Below are 21,847 nucleotides of genomic sequence, written 5' to 3' on the forward strand. Positions count from 1 at the left end.
TGCTTACACTGGAACTAAGGGGCCTAACCCAGATCACGAAGAACAGCCCCAGACTATGGTGTGTCCAGATACTTTTGGTCATATAGTGTGGGTATAATCTGTTGCACAATTCAGATTTTGTTTCCTCCTACAACTGAATTTACTTAGACAATGCTTATCTAGAAATGAATGCTTCACTATAAATTATGTAACAAAATTTTACATAATATACTGTATGTATTCATATATGTAATACAAATTTATGGTGACCTTCTATATGCTATTATGACTGTAGCTTCAACAGAAAACATGAGTACATAGGGAATTTCTTACTCAACATGATTGGTTTCTATTTATTTTAATTTCATCTAAATAAATAATAAGATAATTTAGGATTCAGAAAGTGGGGTTTAAACTGTTAAATTCTATACAGCATGCCTCGGAAGTGCATTAAAACTTTAATTAATCAGTATCTGGGTTTCATTGCATTCTGTATCACTGCATCAATGTATCTCTCTGTCTTCATATCTGCACTGTAAATTACAGTCAAGGGGATTTTCCTGGGTGACTGATGCCCTCTTCTGTTTGGAGAAGAGCAGTGCATGTGAGTTTACATAAGCCTGAGAAAATAAATACTGTACAATATCATGGAATACGATACACGTATATTAATATGTGACAGACACAACGTAATATGTTGCGAGTAAATTTCATTATGTATAATGTTATCATGGCTATCAATAGCCTAGTTATAATTTGATGTTAATACAATTATGATACAATTTGATGGATTCATATTTTCCCTTTTTAAAAAAAAATAAAGATTAATGAGGGGTTCACATCTACATACATCGATATTAAGGCGTCTGTACCGCGTTTTTGGACTTACTGCTGTTGCCTTTCCAGCATTATTGCTGTCAGAGGAATAAGGAAAAGAAATATGCAACAGCACCTCCCAGTGGGCAGAGGGTGGTATTTGACATTGGGCATGGCAATTAATGTTATTGACACCATAGACATGCATTATTTTTTTTCGCCGTTGGTGTGCGAGTGTGTGTGTGAATGGGTGAATGGAGAGGCATCAATTGTAAAGCGCTTTGGATATATAAATATATAGATAAAAGCACTATATAAATGCAGTCCATTTACCATTTACCATATGTATCTAGACTGTCTAGTTTTTTCACTCTGTTCTCAGTGAAGTTCCCTTAAGTTCTCGCTGAGTCTCCCCCTTTTGTCTTTGACTCTGAGAGACCCTTAAATAAAATCTGCCTCAGAAAGCAGTCAACGTGAAATGCCGCCATTTTGTACTTGTTTATTTGCTGCCAGTGATATGCAGACTAATTTTCCGAAGCGCTTCTTTCTGTGGTTTGGTGTGGATGCTTTTAAGCCCAGAAAACCACATCACCGCCATGTTACACTTTGAAACCTCTGAGCTGGTTTATGTGTGATGGTGTTCTATTTGCACTTGTTGAAGGAGTTCGTAAAGAAGGTTTTAGGATAAGGAGCTGCAGAGGAGAGGCAAGGGGGTGAGATTAAGTCCTTCCAGTCATCCCCAAATCTCTATTCATCTGATAGGTTACTAATACTGGAGAACACGGATCTAACATGGTCCATGTCCCCTTGAAATGGGACCATTTGTCCATGAAGTCCAGTAAGAAATTGATGTTTTTATAGTTGTACACTGTGAGCCACTTTCCTGGTTTTTACCTTTATAGATTTATTCCTCTGCTTGTACGTGTCTTTTTTGAGGTGGTAATAATCTTCCTAGTATTTCTGACATTCAGCAAACCAAACGTGAACCTCCCAGCTTTTTGTTTCATTAGGTACAATTATTAATTTTACAGAGCGCATTGAGAGTCTCGTCTGATCTACTTAGCAGAATTAGCTTAATTATTTATCTTCGCTCTTGACATTCGCTACAATTAACTGCATATTAAGGTGCCTTATCAAGGCTATGATTTATCTTGGTGTTGAAGCAGACATTTTCACCGCTTTGCAAATGCATAACTAATTACTTGGCCTCTTAATCTGTGGAACACACAGTTCCCAGCTAAACACTCAGTTTTTAAATAGGTTTAGAATTTACAAGTGCTTGCCACAAAAGCATTGTAACATGGCGATCCTACACATTAGACAAAGCCAATCCTGGATTTTGCATAACCACTCCTACTCTAAGGAGGTGCACTGAGAACTTGAAGGAACAGTGTGAATGGGGTTTACTGGGGGCCATTTCTGAATTTCCCTCCTTGGGTATTTACAGCTGAACCTGGGAGGAGTGGAGGTAGGTGAAACCATACAGTTCCTGTTGAGCAGGACATAAAACATGAACTGGTGGCCTAGGCAGATAGGGAGGTAACCCTGATCCTGGCATGCCAGAGCCAGCTCTGGTCTTTGTTCCATCCAAACCCCTAGCTACATATTCAAATTAATTAGGATTATTGAACTGACTTGACTGTTTAGGATTAACCTGTGCTACCTCACCTTTGTGTATAGCTTCACCCTTGAGACAGCAGTGTCTTTGCCTAACCTTGGGAATGACTGCGACTCTCCATGGAGGAGCTGAATTAGTTTCAGTGTGATGCTAAAACTAGGCGTGCTGACCCAGCCAGAGACTTGTACATATTTTAATCTCTTTTCATTTTTGTTTTTGTAAAAAAAAAATTTTTTTTAATTTTATTAAATTTTTTTAAAAAAACCCTCTGATGCTATTGCTTGTGTGATCCTGGCCTTCAAGCTGGTTATTACAGGTAGTTATACTGTCTGAAAAGTAGGCCCTAGTGATCACATTTGCACCTCTCAGGAGAGTTTTTTAAATGGGATATTGAAAGTGCATGGACTGGAACAGCCTCAGAGTCGCAATGCGGTGAGGGGGATAAAAAAGGTCCCATCTCGTGCCACTTCCTTTTACATTCCTACTTCATGTTCATTTTGTAAGCTAGAAAAACAGGATGAAACAAATTGTGATGTTTTAACAAAAATAGCATTGGCAAGACTATGTAGCACAATTTGTAGGACACCCAATCTGTCTGAATAAAACAAAAATTATGGAAGGAGGGCAGGACTGTCCTGATTAAAAAAATAAATGACTGTTTCCTCAGACCAAGCTGACATGCCAAAAGCATGGTTTCATTCCTGCGAGTTCTTTCTCCAACATTGAAGGTGTTAATGAAAGCCATCTCTGGAAGAATTGCCCTCAGCTGTGGGAACCTCAGTCAAAATGGGAGGTGTGAGCAGCCTGTGATGTTCAGAATACAGCTGTAGAAGTGCAATCATTCATCGTAAGGCAGGTGAAACATTAGTAAAGAAAAGTATGATTTTCTAATGCTCCCTAAAAACCCACCAGTTCCTCCATCATATCATATATGCAGTCCATTGGTTCCACCAGGGGACAGTTTTCCCAGGGTTTTAACTGCAGTCACATTACATTATTTAATATGGTGTCTTCCACACTCTTCTACGTTATCTCCCAGAATGCAATCTGGCGAATTTGCTTTTTAAAAAAAAACATCTTCAGGAACATGAGCTACGGCACATGCATATGCAATCGATATGTGTAATGTTTGCAGCTCCAAAAGGAGGTCCACAAAGGAGTCAGACAGAAAGTCAGGTGCTGCAATGCCAAATATAGAAGTTCACCATCTGTACCACAAGACCTTCACCCTGGGAGCCAATTAACAGACTCCCAGGCAATTAGAGGAATACACTCATTACCTGCCGGAGGTCAGGCTGCCCCCTGACTACAAGTTTCCTTCTATAGATCCTGGTCTATAGGGAGACTCTTCGCAGGTGCTATTGATCAATGCCATGGGCCAGTTTCAGAAGGATGGTGGTGAAGGCCAAACCTTTGACCACACTGTTGGAAAGCAGCCAGGAATCATTACTGTGGGGACTGCATAAGAATGCCTGGAGATATGGACTGCCTGCAACCTGCTTATTGATATTTTACTGGATTGGCTGTTTATGCATTATAATTTATCTGTTTTCATGTAAGCCATTTCCTTAAAAAACCGGTGCCTGCCCACGGAAGATGTGTTCCCCCTCTGAGTCCGGTTTGGAGATATGGACTGCCTGCAACCTGCTTATTGATATTTTACTGGATTGGCTGTTTATGTATTATAATTTATCTGTTTTCATGTAAGCCATTTCCTTAAAACGTGCCTGCCGGAAGAGTGTTCCCTTGAGTCCGGTTCTGTAGGTTCCCTGCTATCGTCAGGAGTTTTCCTTGCCACTGTTGCCCTAGGCTTAATCTTTGGGGGGCCGGTTCTCTGTAAAGCTGCTTTGTGACAAAGCTCCTTTATTAAAAGCACTATACAAATAATAATTGATTGATTTATTGATTTTACATCAAAAATGTGCCTCTCAGCATAACAACGGTACTACTCCAAGCTGTAGGTCACGTGACTCCAAGCCCCTCTTGATCTTCAGTAAATAACACTATAAACTAACTCTGCTAATTGGCAAAGTGACGTTATCTTGTGTCAAATTAAAAGCTGGCGATTCCATTGGGAAATGGCTCGCTATAACGCATTAAAACTAGCAGGGTCTGTCAGTTATTTTTATGAAACTACCGTATTTCCTGACTGCAGAGTTTGCCATTGTTTTTTGCAATTAGCTAAGCAAAGGATGCAGAGCTGCTTGATATATTCTGCTGATTGGCCTTTAAAACAGTGACCTCACAATGCAAAGATTCATTAGCAGCTTAAGCAGCCAAGATGCACTTGTCCTCTGAAGAGCAGAAATCTGTTGCATCTTTAATTGTGCACATTACTGAATGAGTGCACTACTGGCTCATTAATTGTAAAATGATGAATGGGTGCATGATTACAGACTGCATGCTGGAAAGCTGAATCCTTTAACAGCTAATAATATCTCAGTAGCAATTATCTCTAAAATTTTGAAAAACATTTCTAAAAATGAGTTTTTTTCTCTCGTTTTAGTCAAAGCTGTCTATAGAATTTTTAATTTCCGCAGTTCCCTCCCCCAGGATTGCAACCAGCTGGCTCTTGAGAGTTCATTCAGAATTAAAAAAAAAAAAAAAGAAGCAATTTCTTTTTTTATGTTTGATGACTGCATGTTGTCAGGTCAGTTCAAACATGACAATACATTCAAATGACAACCAGTATACAACTGTGTTGAATCATTAGGCCAATTAATACTAGCACATGAAATGTGTGATAAATCATACATAGATAATAAACCAGACAACATACTGTATTTAGCAAAAAATATTGTCCTTAATGTTTGAGTTATTTAATAATTGTTAATAAACCGTTAAATTCAATGATCAATTTCATATTTATACAAATTTAGCCAAGCGGGTAATTGAGGTGGAGTGGTGGAGCTGGTTTATGTCTGTGTCTATCCATGGGTAATTACAACCATGCTTATTCTGTGTGTCTCAGTGCTAACTGCCTGCACACTTCCTCCGCATTTTGCTGGCCTCTGGCTAGTACAGACTGTACTCTCGGTGACACTAATAAAAGCAATAAGGGTAAATACACAGCACCCATCTGTGAATGCAGTTATGCAAGCTTCCCAGTCATTTACCTAAATTACCTGTGCTATTTTATATTGCTCTCTGACTGAAGGGACAAACTCAAAGCTTCTGGAGTCCTTCCAGACATATGCAAACAAATTTCTGTCATTTTCAAATCTGAATTAGGCTGTGGTTAGAGAAATACTTTTCTTCTGCCTCTTTTTTTAAATGCATCCATTATTTGGCTTTACCTCTTGAATGTCCTCTTTAATGTCCTCTTTGACTTCTCCTTAACCCTGACATAAATGAAGCATGGAAGCTTTGGTGCACCGCTCACAGTTCCAAGATTTCATAGCTGGTGCAATTGAAAACTAGCTGCTCTTTACCACTGTTATAAATCCTGAAGAGCTTCTGCTTAATATGACATAAACCAGTTGACAAAAGTGTTACGTCCATTGCCGTGCACCTGGTTATTGTAACGCAGGTGGATTTTGGGATGTAATATTACCGTTGGATTATGCTAATATAGGCAATTAGCTGTCTCAAGTTGTTCAAATACGTAATTTAAAATATACATGCATAAACGTGATTGTGGGTCCAGACAGCGGTTCCCTTGAGCAAGGTACCTTTCTCGATATCTTCTGAAATTGATGTTACCTAGCTACAGGATGTCACCCTGGCAAGTCTGTGGAAGCAGGTACATGTCGCAGCAGATACCTTGTAAATGGGTTTGACCTTTAGTGCTGTTGCGTCGGCTATTAACACTGTGCCCCACTCTCGGGTTTTCCGTGAACAAGCCTTGTGCCAATACTGTATATGCATAAAAATAATGAGAAATTGTGATGGAACTGCCCTCAATGAAAAAGCTAACCTGTTTTGCAGGTATAGCTTTCTCGGAATGTCAGTTATTCACAGAATAAATTATGGTCTTGTACTGCAGACAGGTTGATTGATTATAGGCTACCCATGGCTAGCCTATCTTGTAATCGCCTCAGTCGCAGCCTACCTTAAATGCAATTTTGACTGACACACATGTTTTGCTGGTATAGCCTAACCCACACATTGCGACAATTTCGATTGAAATTGAAAAACTTATTTCACGAGGGAATGGTTTTGGCTTACCTATGTACATTTCCAATGATTGTTCACCACTCAAACCAGTTTATTATTAAATCACAGAAAGGAGAGCGGCCAACAATGATGCACTCTATTATAGCAGCCTTTATTGAAAATGCCGTTGAAAAACTGGAGAAATCAGCAGTGAATAGTAACTAAAATAACATTTTAGTTAGCTATTTTGTTAAGCTTAACAAGGCAGGCAGACTCCTTTTAAATGTTAACATTGTAAATGCACAAAACTGTCTAGGTCAGATTTGAATCGTATATCATTTACTTTTTTACACAAATTATGCAATGATTAATCGGTGGACTAGAGACTCCTAGAATAAGTGGCTTTATACTGGCTTTGCTCTTCCTTGTAGCTCAACGTTATTTTACCTGTTGCTGTTAAAGGGGACGAATTCATATGAACATTTTCTTAACATAGTATTTCTGAGCTAATGGCACCTTGTCTATGTTTACGTCGACTTGGATTTGCATCGGGACAACAGTATTCCCTACCTGTGCTGCAGGTATTTTAAATGTACAGAAGAGAGTAACTGGGCGGAGTCAAAATGACGTTTTTCCCTGTAGTGACCAATCGCTGCTAGAGTTTTCCGGCGTGTGATTTGACAGTAAACTCGCGGAGTCCCGTTCAGTTCAGCCAAGACCAGCATCTTTGGTTTGGAGAGAGAGTGAACAAATGTAGGATTGCAATCAAGTAATGATAACACATGGAGTAGGGTCAGAAATCAGAACAATAATTCAAAATTACACACAGAACTACGGACTGATACACAGGGATTCGATCGACGTGGAGCAAGCCGCAGTAAAATATAGCCCGGAGGCTACTGTCGTTACTAAGTTGGGTAGCAACACTAGCAACACTAACCGCATCGATCTACGTTAGCCTAGTAGTAAATTACGACAGGTGTAGCTCGCTATAGCAACACAACATTTCGTTTCATCCCCTTTTTACTGGTCCTGAGAATGATGAAGGATGCTTGAGAGAGATACCCTGGTTCATCTGTTTGCTGGAGGGTGAGTATGGCGTTTTAATATGTCACCGGCATAAGAACATATCCCGACAATCACTGATTCAGTGTTTATCGCTAATTTGTTGTAGTTTGTTTTAGTTGGAGTCCCTAACCAAACATAGGCTGCTGCTATGTGCTGCTAAGGTTCAGAAAGCCAGTCAGTAGCTCCGTAGTGCTGCATGGACTGCGAATTACAAGACATAAGAGTCATAAGAGTAGCTGTTAGCTGTCAACGCCTCTTGTGTGGCATAACTGCTGCGAGCTTTCAGCTTACGTTGGACAGAGATAGATGTAGCAGGTCATTTTACGTAATGTTGCTAAGAAGTTAGATATAGCTATATGCAGTCAAGACACCTGCGCTAGGTGGTGACACTGTGAATCTGCAGTTGTTGGCGCAAGTTAACGAGTGCAACTAAAGGCGAACCTTGTGATCTGCTAGCTATCCTTAACCATGCTCAATTGGCCGTTGAGCGTTTGTATGTATTACTAATTAGTCGCTGATGTTATATACATATTTAGCACTTGATACCAGATATTGAATAGATCATTAGCTGATTTAAAGTAGTGTAAATTATTTTATATATATGTTGCCAACAACAATGCAACAATTATCTAGCTGTTTACTAGTTGCAGTAGCCTAGCTATAATTAGTCAGTTTGCAGAGTTGTAATTCATTGTCCCACACAACTCTACACATTCAGCTACTTTTTAGGTCAACAGTGACTGACAAGGTCTGAATTGTCATTCTTAACAGTTATGAATATTAATAATAATAACATATATATTTGATGATAATTGTTTAGTGCTGTTTCATGTGTTTATGAGCATTCACACTAGGTTATATTATAAGCACTGACACCTTTCTCCATCTCAGTGGCATCTGCTCCGTTTTTGGAGGATATCTTTGGAGATGACATTTTACTTGACAGGAATTAGGTGGATTGAATGAAAGACAAAATATAAATGGCTAAATTTAAACCAGAATAATTGGTTTGGCATAATAGGCGATAATTAAGGTCTTTTGCAGGCACCTGACAGAAAAAAATGACAGCTTTTCTTTGACTAGAAGAGACAGTGTGGCCAGTGTAGCCACTCTATGTATCAATGCGGGCCCTGTATCAGACTCATTGCTCTGTTCAGCACTGTTACAGGCCTGTAAAGCGTGTGTGTGTGTGTGTGTGTTTGTGCGTGCGTGCACATGCATGTGTGTGTTTTGAGACAGACTGACCAGTTGTGTATTATTGATGTTTGTTTCCTAGGTGTGGGGGCACGATCGGGGCCACTCTGACCTGCCCACTGGAGGTGGTGAAGACCAGACTGCAGTCTTCCTCGGCGTCTCTCTTCATCTCTGAAGTGCAGCAGGACCCTGCTCGTGGGACCAAAGTGAAATATGTGACCCCTGGACCCCTACGCTGCCTGAAGTGAGTGCCCGCTTGCCTTCATCACCGTCACTGTCTCAGCTTCATCGTCCTCACATTCGGACCACTGGCACAGCACACAGTCCCGCGGCCCCCGTGGTGAGGGGGGCCCCTCCTGCACTGAGGGTCCTGTCCTAGACTTTTTTTTATTTATTTAATAAGATCTTTTTTTTTTATATATGACTGAACAAGTGAGATTCGACTGTAGTTTTGTTAGATAAGCAGGGGCTGCTATCAGCTACAAGGCTTGAAAACCTCCTTTTTTGCTTTAGTAGCAATGTTTGAGATTATTTGTCTTGCTGTAGGATGAAGCTTTCAGTGTGTTTGGAGATATTTGCTTGAACGTTAGCAGATAAGATGCCTCTGTACACTTGGGAATTAAATTCTGCTGCTGCTAGCAGCAGTTACATCATCAGTAAAAACAAGCGAGCTAGTACCTGAAGAATTTGTCTAAAAAGTACTGTCATTTCAACATGGTGAAACCAAAATGTGTTTTTAAAAAAACCCTGTATTAAAAGATGAGGATCTGCACTTTAACCTCACATGAATTGCTTGATTACAAATCTAAACATGTGGAGTACAGAGCCAATTCAAGAAAAAATATGTTCGTCCCAAACATAATGGATGGCACTGTATAGAAGGGTGAAAGTATTTATGAAAAACTGAAAAGTAAATTGAACAAATACATGTATTATTATCTTTTTTTAATTTAACCTCTATTTTTACCAGGGTAGTCACATTGAGAATGACATCACTTTCTCAAGTGAGCACCTGGAGCCTATCTTTCTCTCCCTACCCGCTAGAACTAATATATGTCCTGTCTCTCTTTCTCTCTCTCTCTCTCCCCCCCCCCCATGCAGGTTAATCCTGGAAAAGGAAGGGCCACGTTCTTTGTTCAAGGGGTTAGGACCAAACCTGGTGGGCGTGGCTCCGTCCAGGTACGAAGTGGAGAAATTCAGTGTAATTTACTGAGTAAATTGCTTCTTAATTTTACGAACATGTTTTTGTAAAACATTTGGCAGAATTCCTGCGGAGTACATAGAATATTATTTACAGTAGAATGTGGAATCCACGCTTTCGAGCCATGGAGTCTGGATGGGCCCTGTGGTCTGGTATCTGTTAAGGGACTGTTCCACTGTGTGGATCCACCCAATGATTTGGCATCTGTTAAGGGACTGTTTTTTGTTAGCAAGATAAGAATAATCAGTTTCATTATATTTACTTATGTTCTGACATATATTTTGGTTGTGGATTTTTTTATTTCAGTTGATTGTCAGTTTTCCTTTCCTCTCTCCCCTCATGCCCAGAGCGATATACTTCGCTGCTTACTCCTACTCTAAAGAGAAGCTGAATATTGTGTTGGAACCTGACTCCTCACCGGTGCACATGGTCTCTGCAGCGCTGGCAGGTAAGGGTCATTCTGCACACAGGTAACATCCTTCTGCACACAGGTAACATCCTTCTGCACACAGGTAAGGGTCATTCTGCACACAGGTAAGGGTCATTCTGCACATAGGTAAGGGTCATTCTGCACACAGGTAAGGGTCATTCTGCACACAGGTAACATCCTTCTGCACACAGGTAACATCCTTCTGCACACAGGTAAGGGTCATTCTGCACACAGGTAAGGGTCATTCTGCACATAGGTAAGGGTCATTCTGCACACAGGTAAGGGTCATTCTGCACACAGGTAACATCCTTCTGCACACAGGTAAGGGGCATTCTGCACACAGGTAAGGCCCTTCTGCACACAGGTAAGGGTTATTCTGCACACACGTAAGGGCATTTGCAAAATGGTAAGGATTTTTTTTTTCCAAAACCTACCACACATGCACTTGTGTGGTGTGCGCACACACACACACACACACACACACACACACAGAGCCTGCTTACGTATTTTTGTTTTGGCAGATTTAATCTGTCTTTTCTGTTAGAATTGTCCACCTCTCTGTGCTTTGCATTCCCAGGTTTCATCGCCATCACGGCGACCAATCCCATCTGGCTGATAAAGACTCGCCTACAGCTTGATGCCAGGTAAACGAGAGGAGAGGCGTGTGTGTGTGTGTGTGTGTGTGTGTGTGTGTGTGTGCGTGTGTGTGCGTGTGTGTGTGTGTGCGTGTGTGTGTGTGCGTGTGTGTGTGTGTGCGTGTGTGCATGTGTGCGTGCGTGTGTGCGTGTGTGTGTGTGTGTGTGTGTGTGTGTGTGTGCGTGCGTGTGCGTGTGTGTGCGTAGGTGCGTGTGTGCGTGCGTGCGTGCGCGTGTGTGTGTGCGTGTGTGTGTGCGTGTGTGTGTGTGCGTGTGTGTGTGTGTGTGCATAGTCTCTCTTATGGATAATGTCTTATCAACTCTGCTAATCCTGTGGCTTTTGGCCATGCTGTAAGTGGCTCGGGTGTAAATGTGCGCTGCGGTGGCTGTTCTATGTGACCGGAGCCGAGGGGAGCAGCGGATGAGCGTCGCCGAGTGCGTCAGGCGAGTGTACCGGTGCGACGGCCCCCGCGGCTTCTACCGGGGCATGTCCGCCTCGTACGCCGGAGTCTCGGAGACGGTCATGCACTTCGTCGTTTACGAGAACCTCAAGCACAGGCTGACGGAGGCCAAGGCCAGCGCCAGCACGGACAGCGATGACCAGGCGGTTAGGGACGCTTCGGACTTCGCCAGGCTCATGCTGGCTGCCGCCACGTCCAAGACTTTCGCCACCACTGTGGCCTACCCCCACGGTGAGCCTTTTCGGGTGAGGGTGAGGGGGCCAGGATTGGCTCGGAGGACTGCTCTGTACATCCACGTGGATGCCTTGCGCAAAAAAACGCGAAATTATTAATCTGTAAATGCTTTAAAGGGTGATTCTCCTCTTCGGTTCCCTTGCAGAAGTAATCCGCACAAGGCTCAGAGAGGAAGGAAGCAGATACCGCGCATTCTTCCAGACATTCTCCATGGTGACCAAGGAGGAGGGCTACCAAGCTCTGTACCGCGGCCTGACCACTCACCTCCTACGGCAGATCCCTAACACCGCCATTGTGATGTGCGCCTATGAGGTGGTGGTCTACCTGCTCAACGGCTAAATTTTCCCCTCAAGCCGATGATCTACCTGCTCAATGGCTGACACGCAGCTGCAAACGGGTGGTCACTCTGTGCACCTGTAAACAGGTGGCGTACCAGCTCGAAGGTTAGCACGTGCAGTTCGCCCCTGCTTGCCCGGAGCGAGACAAGGATCATCTGCTGGAGAACAAAGGAGACAGAGCAGGACCAGGAGAAGATGACTACCCTGACTTTCTGAGAAAGAGGCCAGGAGTTTTTGGTCTGAATGACAGGGCACTGAGTGGGAGGAGAGGGCCAAGATTGGAACCATCTTATACCCAAAAACAAAGTTCAAAAAAGGAAGGACGATCTCTCCAGTCCTCTCAGGGGGTCTGTCTCTTCCTCTCTCAGTGAGAAGGTGCTCCTAATGATAATTGGGGTAGAAGGATGAAAGCATGATTGGTCGTTGGATTTACGTTGGTGAGACCGATCACGTTTATCACCATGTGTATTCTTAATATGCCTGAATAGTCCGAGTTCTCTCTCACTGATGGAAAACGTATGTTTTGGGTCAGCTTTAAAGAGAACCTCCACTGGAAAGACATGAACTCAAAATGCACTGAAAGCAAAATTAAGAATACAAAGCTAGGTAATTAATATTTTATCCAAAAGGCAATCCCAAAGTGCATTGCCCTGTTTGTACTCTTTTTCAACATGAACAGTGAGAAAGGTAAGCAGGCTCCAAACTAATGATATTCTTAACTTGCCATTCTCTGCATTTTGACAAAAGTTCAGGTTCCTTTTCCGTCTGTTACTCTGTACAGCAATCTGCCACCCCTTCCACCCCGATTTTAGGCTATCAAATGTTCTTGTCTTGAATGCCACAAGTGTGGGGATAGGCCAAGCCAAAATCTCCCAGGACTAATAATGTGTCATGTGTTTTTAGTGCTGAATGGCCTGCAGTGGGATAATGGTTGTGGAAAGCTGTGTTGACGTTAAAAGTAGAAGTGGAGGGTTGTGACGGCACAAGGCTAGCCTATACCTATAGACAGGGTTAGCATATGGCTAACCTATACCTATAGACAGGGTTAGCGCGTGGCTAGCATATACAGTAGCTACAGAAAATGCTAGTGCATGGCTGGCATATAGCTAGAGACAGGACTAGCATGTAGTAAGCACAGGGCTAGCACATGGTTAGCACGCACAGGACTGGCAACTACAGACAGGGCTAGTATATTGCTACAGTATACATCCAGACAGGGTTAGCACAAGGCTAGCGTTATCGGTACAGACAGCTAGTGCATGGCTGGCATATTGCTAGAGACAGGGCTAGCATATAGTAAGCACATGGCTAATACATGGTTAGCACATGGCTAACGCATGGTTCCCAGTTCCAAGTTATTCTATTTTTTTAATATCTATTTTTATTTTATTTTTTGGTAGAGAAAAGAAAAAACTTCCCTTTGATAGGAAACAGCGTCTCTTTTGACCTCATGGTGCATCTGCACTGGGCATTTAACTCCATTCATTTTCTACTTGGCCTTTTTCTCATTTTCAAGGTAATTTTGTGATTGTACTGGTTTCCTATTCTTTGCATTTTGTTCTCATTTTTGTAACTTTTGTAAAAATTTAGTCAATAAAAGTTGAAGAATGCAACGGGCTGCTTGCACTGATTGTGGTTACCCAACAACTGCACTGCGTGCTGCATGGGCCTTCTTGGTGGGGGCGTTGGGTGAACAGCCTAGCACGCACCGTCATGCCCCCTGGTCATGTGGATCTTATATAGGCCTGGATACAATGGCAAAAAAAAAAAAAAAACACGGTCTCTAATGGCAACATAGACCGATTGCACGCCTGCACTGTAGGCTATCTTGGTCAGCTGTTACAAACCTGATTCGCATATTTTCCACTCAGTTCAAAAATAAATAAATGAATAAATATGGAGGACTAAATGTGCCAAAATGAAAGAAATAATTTAATTAATATGGAATTATATAAATAAATTTATAGGTAAATAATTTAATACTTAATTTTATATTGAAATAATTAATTGCCACCTCATAATTGTCATTTTCACAATAACATGATTATATTTAATTTCATAATAACGTAGTATTTCTGATTTGCTTTTTTCATTTCATAATGACACTTTTTCCAAAGGACATGTTTCCGAATGGTGTTTTTATTTCCGATTTCCCGTTCTCATTTCAAATTGATCCTTTTCAAAATGGTAAGACTTCCTGTCAATCAAAATCAGTGGGGCTGGACCTATGCACTGATTGGGTAATCTTTTGTGATCGATTACTTGGTCTAGTTCAGAGCAGTGCTTGGTGGAATCTGTGGCCTGATGTCAGTGAACTAACATTATAATATTCAGATGAGGAGGGGCAAGGTAATGTGTATACTGATTGCATGATTGTATGACATTTTCTGTACACAGGACAAGAACATTTTTTTCCACGGTTATTTTTTTAAATCAGTGGGATGTTCCATTTTGCGCTACGTGGGTGAAAACAACAAAAATAGTAATAAAAAAGTTTATCAAAAGCTTGCATGCTGGACCAAAGTAACAATGCCTCCAATTCCTAGTCACTAAACTACCTTTCTAGCTTTGTCAGTGTTCCGTGAGATAACCGTGAAGACCAAGTGCTAACCAGGAATTGCATGTGAGCGGGATGAAATCAGCCTGTCCTGGAACAAGCAGACACAGGGCACATGCACCACTGAGCTGATCCTACGTGTGTTCTGTGGCACGCACACAAGCTACCAGCTCACTCTGAAACACACCCATTTTTGGACAATTCCCTGTTATGAACGTAATTGATGGTGTACTGAAAGAAAAAAAAAAAAATCAACATCATGAACCCAGTGTCTTTTTGATGGTTACTGCCATGGATACTATGAAACCCTCTGAAATACAATGAAAAATGAGGCAGTCTTTAGAATGCGTGATAGTGTTTATTAACTGACTTTGTGAAACGCAGCTCCTAGCACCAGTAAACAAACAGCCTTAATGAGAGGAAGGCAGAGGAATGAGGATGGGAGCTGAAGACTCTGGAGCAGGCGTGCAGCACTTAAAAGCTGGGATAAGAGGGGGCTTCAAAGCAAGGGATCACAGCAGTGACATCATAACAGTGACATCAGAGCAGTGCCATCAGGTCAGGGGATCAGGGCAGTGACATCAGAGCAGGGTATCAGGAGCAGTGACATCAGAACAGCAAGCCTCACATAAGCATGTGGAACAGCTGCACGTCCCCACTGATGTGCAGGCTGTCGATCTGAGTGAACGGCTGGAACCGGTGGTAATAGTTGAACATGTGCTTCCCGTTCACAAAGACCATAAACTGCTGCTTCCCACAGCGAATCAAGATCTGGGGGGGGGGGGGGGGGGGAGTGATACAAAGAGAAAAAACGAGAGAAAATGAGAGAAATAGAGAGAGAGTTCAGTAAAACAGACATATGTGCTGAACCTGGGTACACGCTGCAGTACTGTGGCCACAGGCGATGGACAGATACAGAGGGGTAATAAGCACATACGTTTCAGTACATTACATGGAATGTTTCATACATTCGACAAAAAGTGCTTTTAAAATGCTGGGGATATACCCCATTTAATGGAATAGTAAGTGTTTGGGGGGTGTGATTAGGAAAATACTGTATATATAATGGCACACTTTGCTTTGGGCTACAGACACGCTTAGGACCGAGACATATAGACTCCTGTTTGAGTGAGAATGGCCTTAGTTCTGTCCACTCACCTGAAAGTACCGCCCCCTCTGGAAGGGGTTGAATTTGACATCTCTTTCCTCACTCCCCCAGTTTCCACGCAGGTAGCTGTTCCGCACCACTGACCCATCGTTCATCCGCGGGTTAAAATGGAAGGCGAGGTCCCCACTGCTGCTCACATTGAAGTTAATTGCAAACCTGTAGAAAACACACATTCACACACACATACACAATGTGTTATTTATTACACACTGTAATGTATAAAGAAAAGGTGTAGCACAGCTTAGGTTTATTGATTTAAAAAAAAAAAATTCAGCACTATGTCCATGGACATGTCCACCAATTCCCAGACAAATTAGGAATATGCAGCTCGTTCAGAAGAGTGAAGACATCTGCGATTCTCTGTCACCAACCAGCTTCCCGCTTCAGACTACAGTTAAGCTTGCATAGCGTAGAGTTGGAGGAAGACCTTTCATATGCAGCTTTAGAATGTCTCCACAGGCAAGTGATTGACCACACAGCAATGATACCCCTCACAGACCCCTCACCGACTCAAACCCTCCTGTAATTTGGGCAACAATAAATAAATCTAGAAATTCAAGAGTGTTTTCCTATTAGAAGCTTAATGGTTTTTTTAAAAATCATTGTTGGATACTGCCGAGATATATGTATCGGTGCCATTTTGCTGCTAATATATTAAGGAGAACAATAGAAATAAATATGTGACTTAATTGTGCTGTCCTGGACATTTAAGCTAAGACGTAATCTTGTGATTGCCTTTTGCTGTCAAATAAACTAAACTAGGCTAAACCGACCACAATCGGTGCTGGAATGGTCTGGAATCTAATTTTGAAATGATACAGTTTGTGCACTGCTTTCATAACCAAATACTTTAGGCATCATCAGGGGCGTTGTAGTGGGGGGGGGGGGGGGAGTGGGACTGACTACCCAGGGTCCGAATGGGGGGGGGGGGCCCGCGAAAAGCCTGGAATGATGCGTGAGAGACATGGATCAAGAGAGGAAGGGGGCCCACAGAGACTGCTTATGTACAGGGCCCAGAATTTTGTGCTACACCCCTGGGCATCATTGCAATTAAACCAAACCCCTGTAAGATCCCAGGTGTGTGTGTGTGTGTGTGTGTGTGTGTGTGCGTAGGAAAGATTAAACACGTAACATTTTCAAGGCACCTTAGACAAGGGCAAATACTGATTTAAAACACAATGTACTGGAATGGTGAATGAACTCTGTTGTGAACAACAGCAGCCTAAGTGGGGGAGAGAAAAAATCTTTTTTTAACCACAGGTTGTGAGATGGCGTGATGTGAGAGATGCAGTTACTGTACAGAGAGGGAGAGTGGTAGAGATGAGAGGAAGAAAGGAATGGCGAGATAAAAATGAAAGAGAAAGTTAGGAGAGGTACACAGGTTACCTGTCGGCATCAGGTAGCACTCTGCCACTTAAAGCAATGGTCTTCTTTGGAGTCAGTCCTCCTGGGATCATCCTGGTGTAGGGAATGGGCTAAACACAAAATATACACCGTGTCACACTCACACTCCTTCGTTACCTCATTCTCTTTACCTCATTTCATTTTCTCTTTCTCAAACACAAACACAGATGAATGTTGTTATGTGGAATTACTGTAAATAGAACAGGATAAATCACTGCTCTGTCATCATACACAGAGTTGCACATTCATTACATTACATTCATTTAGTACTGAGTACTCACTGGGTTGTAGATTGGTTGTGTGCCCATCATCTGAAATGTAGAAAAAAAAACAGGATAGTTCTCATGAGATGGTGCGAAAATAAATAAAAAAGCAGTCATTTCATCATTCAGTCACTGTCCCGCTCCTTCACTCAGCCACACTCAGTGACTCACCGGCAGGAATCTCCAATTGTACCCCGATCCTCCACTTCCCTCACTGACCCCACTGCCCTGGAAGGGTGAGCAGAGTGGAGTGGGGAGAGAGAGAGAGAGAGAGAGAGAGAAGGTATTAGATATGTACAGGGCTCTTCCTCAGGTGATGGGAGCACACTCTGCACAGGCTAGCACAGTTAGAGTACAGCACCCACTCTGCTGCGCACACAGGCAAGGCAGCTAGCGCACATTCACGGAGGTAAACCAAGGTCAGAAAACGACGGACAGATTCAAAGTCAAATTCAGATTCAAATTTTAAATTTGAGTGAAAGAAATGACAGCATTGTATCCCCCGAAATTTCATCCATCCCTCCAGAAGAGTAGCTAGTCCTGCACGGGGGTTGAGAAGAAGCGAGAAGTTGAGAACGTGAGAGGGGGAGAGAAGACAGCTCTATGAACCCTGGGATCTGATTATAAAGGCATTATTGTGTTTATATGGGTTAAATATGCTTTACAGATACCAATAGAAAAGGTTGAATCGAAATTATGCTTACAACGCATTCCACAGTACGTGTGTGTGTGAGAGAGAGTGAGAGAGAGAGAGAGAGAGAGGGTGGTAGACGTGCACGGGGCTCCTCCTCACCCTGATTATGACGAGGGACTCAACAGAGACGTCTCCACCAATCGCCAGGGCGGTCACACGGTCGACCGGGATGCGGTGCTTGTACATGTGAAGCACGCAACCGTTAACGATCACCTGCAGGAACCGGAGGGGAAGGCAAGGAGTCAAAGAGGCCGCTACTCATTAAAACTTTTTGTTTAAGCCATTTTATCCCCCCATAGCATTTCAATCTGTCAATTCAATATCATGCCATACTTTAGCAAATAAAATCATATTCATCTGCAGTAAAGAGGCAGTAGATGTATGCACACAATACACACACACACACACACACACAGACACAGTTCTTGTGTTTCTAACCTGGTAGCCCTTTAAGGTCACGTTGAAGATCAGGTCAAAGGCCCCCCCCACACTGAAGGGCATCTCAGAGGGCCTCTCTTCTGACTGCCATCCATTCTTGTAGGTGTTGAACACCACCATTTGCCAGCCACGGAATCGAGGGTTGAAGTGAAGGGGAAGGTCATCCCCAGCCACCAGGTTTATATGGAACCTGTGGAGGGCGAGAGAGAGAGCAAGAACACTCTATCACAGATTTTTTTCATTGGCTCAGACAGGGAGTGTTAATTAAATAAACACTCACACCAATCCCACAGTGCACACGCCTTTCCTGCAGAGCTCCATTCATTTAATGCAAGTCGAGGTTTGATTTAGATCTTCATAGCTGAGTCTCTTTCCCACCAGGATACTCCACTCCGCTGCACTTCCTGCTTCACATCGCAAGCACACGCACACATCCGTCACAACTACTCGAAGCCCAGAGGCTCCCCATTGGCCTGTGATCCAGCATTTGTTTAAAGATGTTTTCAACCGTCTGCCAATGCCCCCTCAGTGCAGAGTTAATTCCCTACACCGGGGATGGAGCAGGGAGCAGTGAGGTTTTTCACAAATTGCATAATCGGTGGAGCAACAGTGAACTGAAAATCGCGAACTAGTTCCCAAACCGCCAATCGCGTCTTGATACCGTTCCCTGCAGTACCGCGTCGCGACCAGCCCCTCACCTGTTGGGATTGTCGGCGGAAACGGTTCCCCGCATGTACAGCAACATCCCCGGCTTCAAACCACCTTCGATGGGCTTCTCATATGTGTCACTCTGCACAACACAGACACTGGGATTCATACAGAGCCCTGGCACTGGAGGGCCTGCAGGGCCTTCTGGGTTTCACTGTCAGTCCGGGCTGAACAGATTTAATTAATCAATTAAAGCAGCTGATTGCACAGTTAAATACATAACGCATAACGAGGTGGACAACTTTAAGACAAATACAAAAACCAGCACACCTTCCTGTTCACAAGAATCACTATTTGCACATAAAGTTGCAAGAAAAAGTTTGTACACACCTTTGGAATTACCAGGATTTCTACATTAATTGCTCATTAAATGTAGCCTGAACTTCATATAAGTCATAATAACAAACTAACACAATCTGCTTAAACTAATTGTATGTTGGTGAATAGTGTGTGTGTGCGTGCGTGTGTGTGTGTGTCAGACCTGGGTCAAATACAAATACGTATTTGTATTTGAAAATGTATTTAAATACATATTAGAAGTATTTTCAAATACATTTACACATGAAAAACTTTGTATTTGATTTACTTAAATTATTTTAATGGAAAACCAAATACTTGGTTACTAGGGGTTGAATTTGGATTATGGGCAAGGGCAGCTTTCGGTGGACCTGGAGAAACAGCTGAAGTTTCCATGGCACATTGCCACAACCACCCTAAGGCCGGACATCCTGCTGGTGTCAGAAGCGACCAAAAACATCATCCTTTTGGAGCTAACAGTGCCGTGGGAGGACCGCCTGGAGGAGGCCCGTGAGAGGGAAAGGACCAAGTATGGAGACCTTGTCATTGACTGCCGTAAGCAGGGCTGGAGGGCTAAGTGTATGCCTATCGAGGTTGGCTTTAGAGGTTTTGTGGGGCAATCGCTCTGCAAAGCCTTGAGTGCACTGGGCATCACTGGAATGGGGAGGAGAAGAGCCATCAGGAACATCACAGAGGCAGCAAAGAAGGCCTCGAGATGGCTCTGCATCAGGAGAGGAGGTCCATGGGGAGGAGCAAATTCCACCTGAACACAGGTCGTGGTCTGATCAACCATGGCTGGGTCGCCTGGAAGAGGGCGTCTGATGTTGAAAGACCCAGAACACCCAATGACCCCAGGTTCTATCACTGATGATGTGTTCAGCAGCATCGAAAGATGTATGCAATCAATCACGCTGGCAATTTTAAACAACCCATACGCTGCCTCTAACTCTAACTCAGACTTCTTGGTAAGCTACTTGCCAGTTTATTCGTACCCATGCAATCTTTTTAAAGTTAGTGGCCTTTTACTGTATTTCCTCTTTTTTCTGTTTTCAACGGCCATATGTACACTTCCATATTTTACATTTTGTAAGGTTTAGACACTGATAAAATATCATTCAGCCGTGCATATTCACTACCAATTAACAATGAAATCGGTACAACTGGACTGGGGCCGTCAGCAGCCACTTGATGCGTTTCCATCAAAATACAGTCCTCTAATTGGACAAAATACACAACTTTCAGAGCTGATAGGGTCCTGCATATCCAGTGCTTTCCAAGTCTTTCAAAAGCTTGTTGCTATTGCACATGTTGCACCAATGGCCTTATGTTGTGGAAGTATTTTCAAATAATTCCATTAAATCAAACCCTTTGTAACAGAAAATTAATTATTTTGAAAGTTTTTGCAAAACATATTAATAATAACATAATTGCAAAATCATGCAAATGCTCCTTAAATTTTCAAATACATTTCATAATTGAAACACCTAGTATTAGTACATGCTGAATTTCAAATAATTTCTAAATAAGTATTTAAATGTAATTAAAATACTTTAAATATCTATTTGACCCGGGTCTGGTTTGTGTGTGTTTGTTTGTATTGGGGAGGGGGGGTCAGGGGGTAAGAGGCCACAGTGTTCACACTCACGCTCACATCTCCTGGAGCTGGAAACTCCTGTATGAGTCCTTGTTCCTGAAACACAAACCCAGTTAGGGGTGGGGAACACAAAACAATGCACCTCCTCACCCAATCATATCTACAAACGACTGAATGAAAAGTACAAAGCATTATTGCGCTTGCATCTGGCTAATATTTATTTACGCATACCGATACAGAGAACCGCAGTACTCTTATTTGACTCCTGTTTGAATGTTGAAAGAAATCATGCTTCCAGCACATTCCATAGTACAGGCATGCATGTGTGCCCTCCTACATGTGTTTGTGTGTATGTGAGAACAACAGGGGGAGAGAGAAGGTGTGTGCATCTGCAAAAAGAACACACACACACACACACACACACACACACACACACAAACACTGATGGCCTAATATTTTTGACCGGTACTATATATATCCATCCATCCATTATCTATACCCACTTATCCTGAGCAGGATCGTGGGGGGTGCAGGAGCCTATCCCAGCGTGCATTGGGCTGGAGGCAGGAATGCACAATACACCCTGGACAGGCCGCCAATCTATCACAGTATATATTATATACGAATAAATTTAAATGTAGGATGTATGTGGCTC

The 21,847-nt window shown here is 42.7% G+C and overlaps 2 protein-coding genes across 5 annotated transcripts in view; one reads left to right on the plus strand and one right to left on the minus strand.

The window, feature by feature from the left end:
* Window positions 1–7,164: 7,164 nt before the first annotated feature.
* Window positions 7,165–13,838, plus strand: LOC135235546 (solute carrier family 25 member 36-A-like). The gene is made up of 7 exons (XM_064301112.1): window positions 7,165–7,597; window positions 8,853–9,014; window positions 9,872–9,949; window positions 10,319–10,419; window positions 10,979–11,045; window positions 11,442–11,728; window positions 11,877–13,838. The coding sequence occupies exons 1-7, from the start codon at window positions 7,557–7,559 to the stop codon at window positions 12,068–12,070; spliced, it is 930 nt and encodes a 309-aa protein (XP_064157182.1). The 5' UTR covers window positions 7,165–7,556; the 3' UTR covers window positions 12,071–13,838.
* Window positions 13,839–14,948: 1,110 nt separating this feature from the next.
* Window positions 14,949–21,847, minus strand: part of LOC135235529 (uncharacterized) — a 45,694-nt gene continuing 38,795 nt past the window's right edge. The window contains exons 18-26 of one of the 4 annotated variants that reach the window (XM_064301082.1): window positions 21,244–21,288; window positions 19,292–19,383; window positions 18,594–18,783; window positions 18,255–18,368; window positions 17,633–17,689; window positions 17,480–17,509; window positions 17,181–17,269; window positions 15,785–15,950; window positions 14,949–15,397 (exon numbers count right to left, since the gene is read on the minus strand). In XM_064301082.1, coding sequence (XP_064157152.1) covers window positions 15,251–15,397; window positions 15,785–15,950; window positions 17,181–17,269; window positions 17,480–17,509; window positions 17,633–17,689; window positions 18,255–18,368; window positions 18,594–18,783; window positions 19,292–19,383; window positions 21,244–21,288 — 930 coding nt within the window. In that variant the 3' untranslated portion in view covers window positions 14,949–15,250. The remainder of the gene's footprint in view (window positions 15,398–15,784; window positions 15,951–17,180; window positions 17,270–17,479; window positions 17,510–17,632; window positions 17,690–18,254; window positions 18,369–18,593; window positions 18,784–19,291; window positions 19,384–21,243; window positions 21,289–21,847) is intronic. The other 3 variants (XM_064301081.1, XM_064301080.1, XM_064301083.1) reach the window with 3 other exon arrangements.

This window comes from Anguilla rostrata, chromosome 12 (genome assembly GCF_018555375.3).
Source record: "Anguilla rostrata isolate EN2019 chromosome 12, ASM1855537v3, whole genome shotgun sequence".
NCBI classification, from domain to species: domain Eukaryota; kingdom Metazoa; phylum Chordata; class Actinopteri; order Anguilliformes; family Anguillidae; genus Anguilla; species Anguilla rostrata.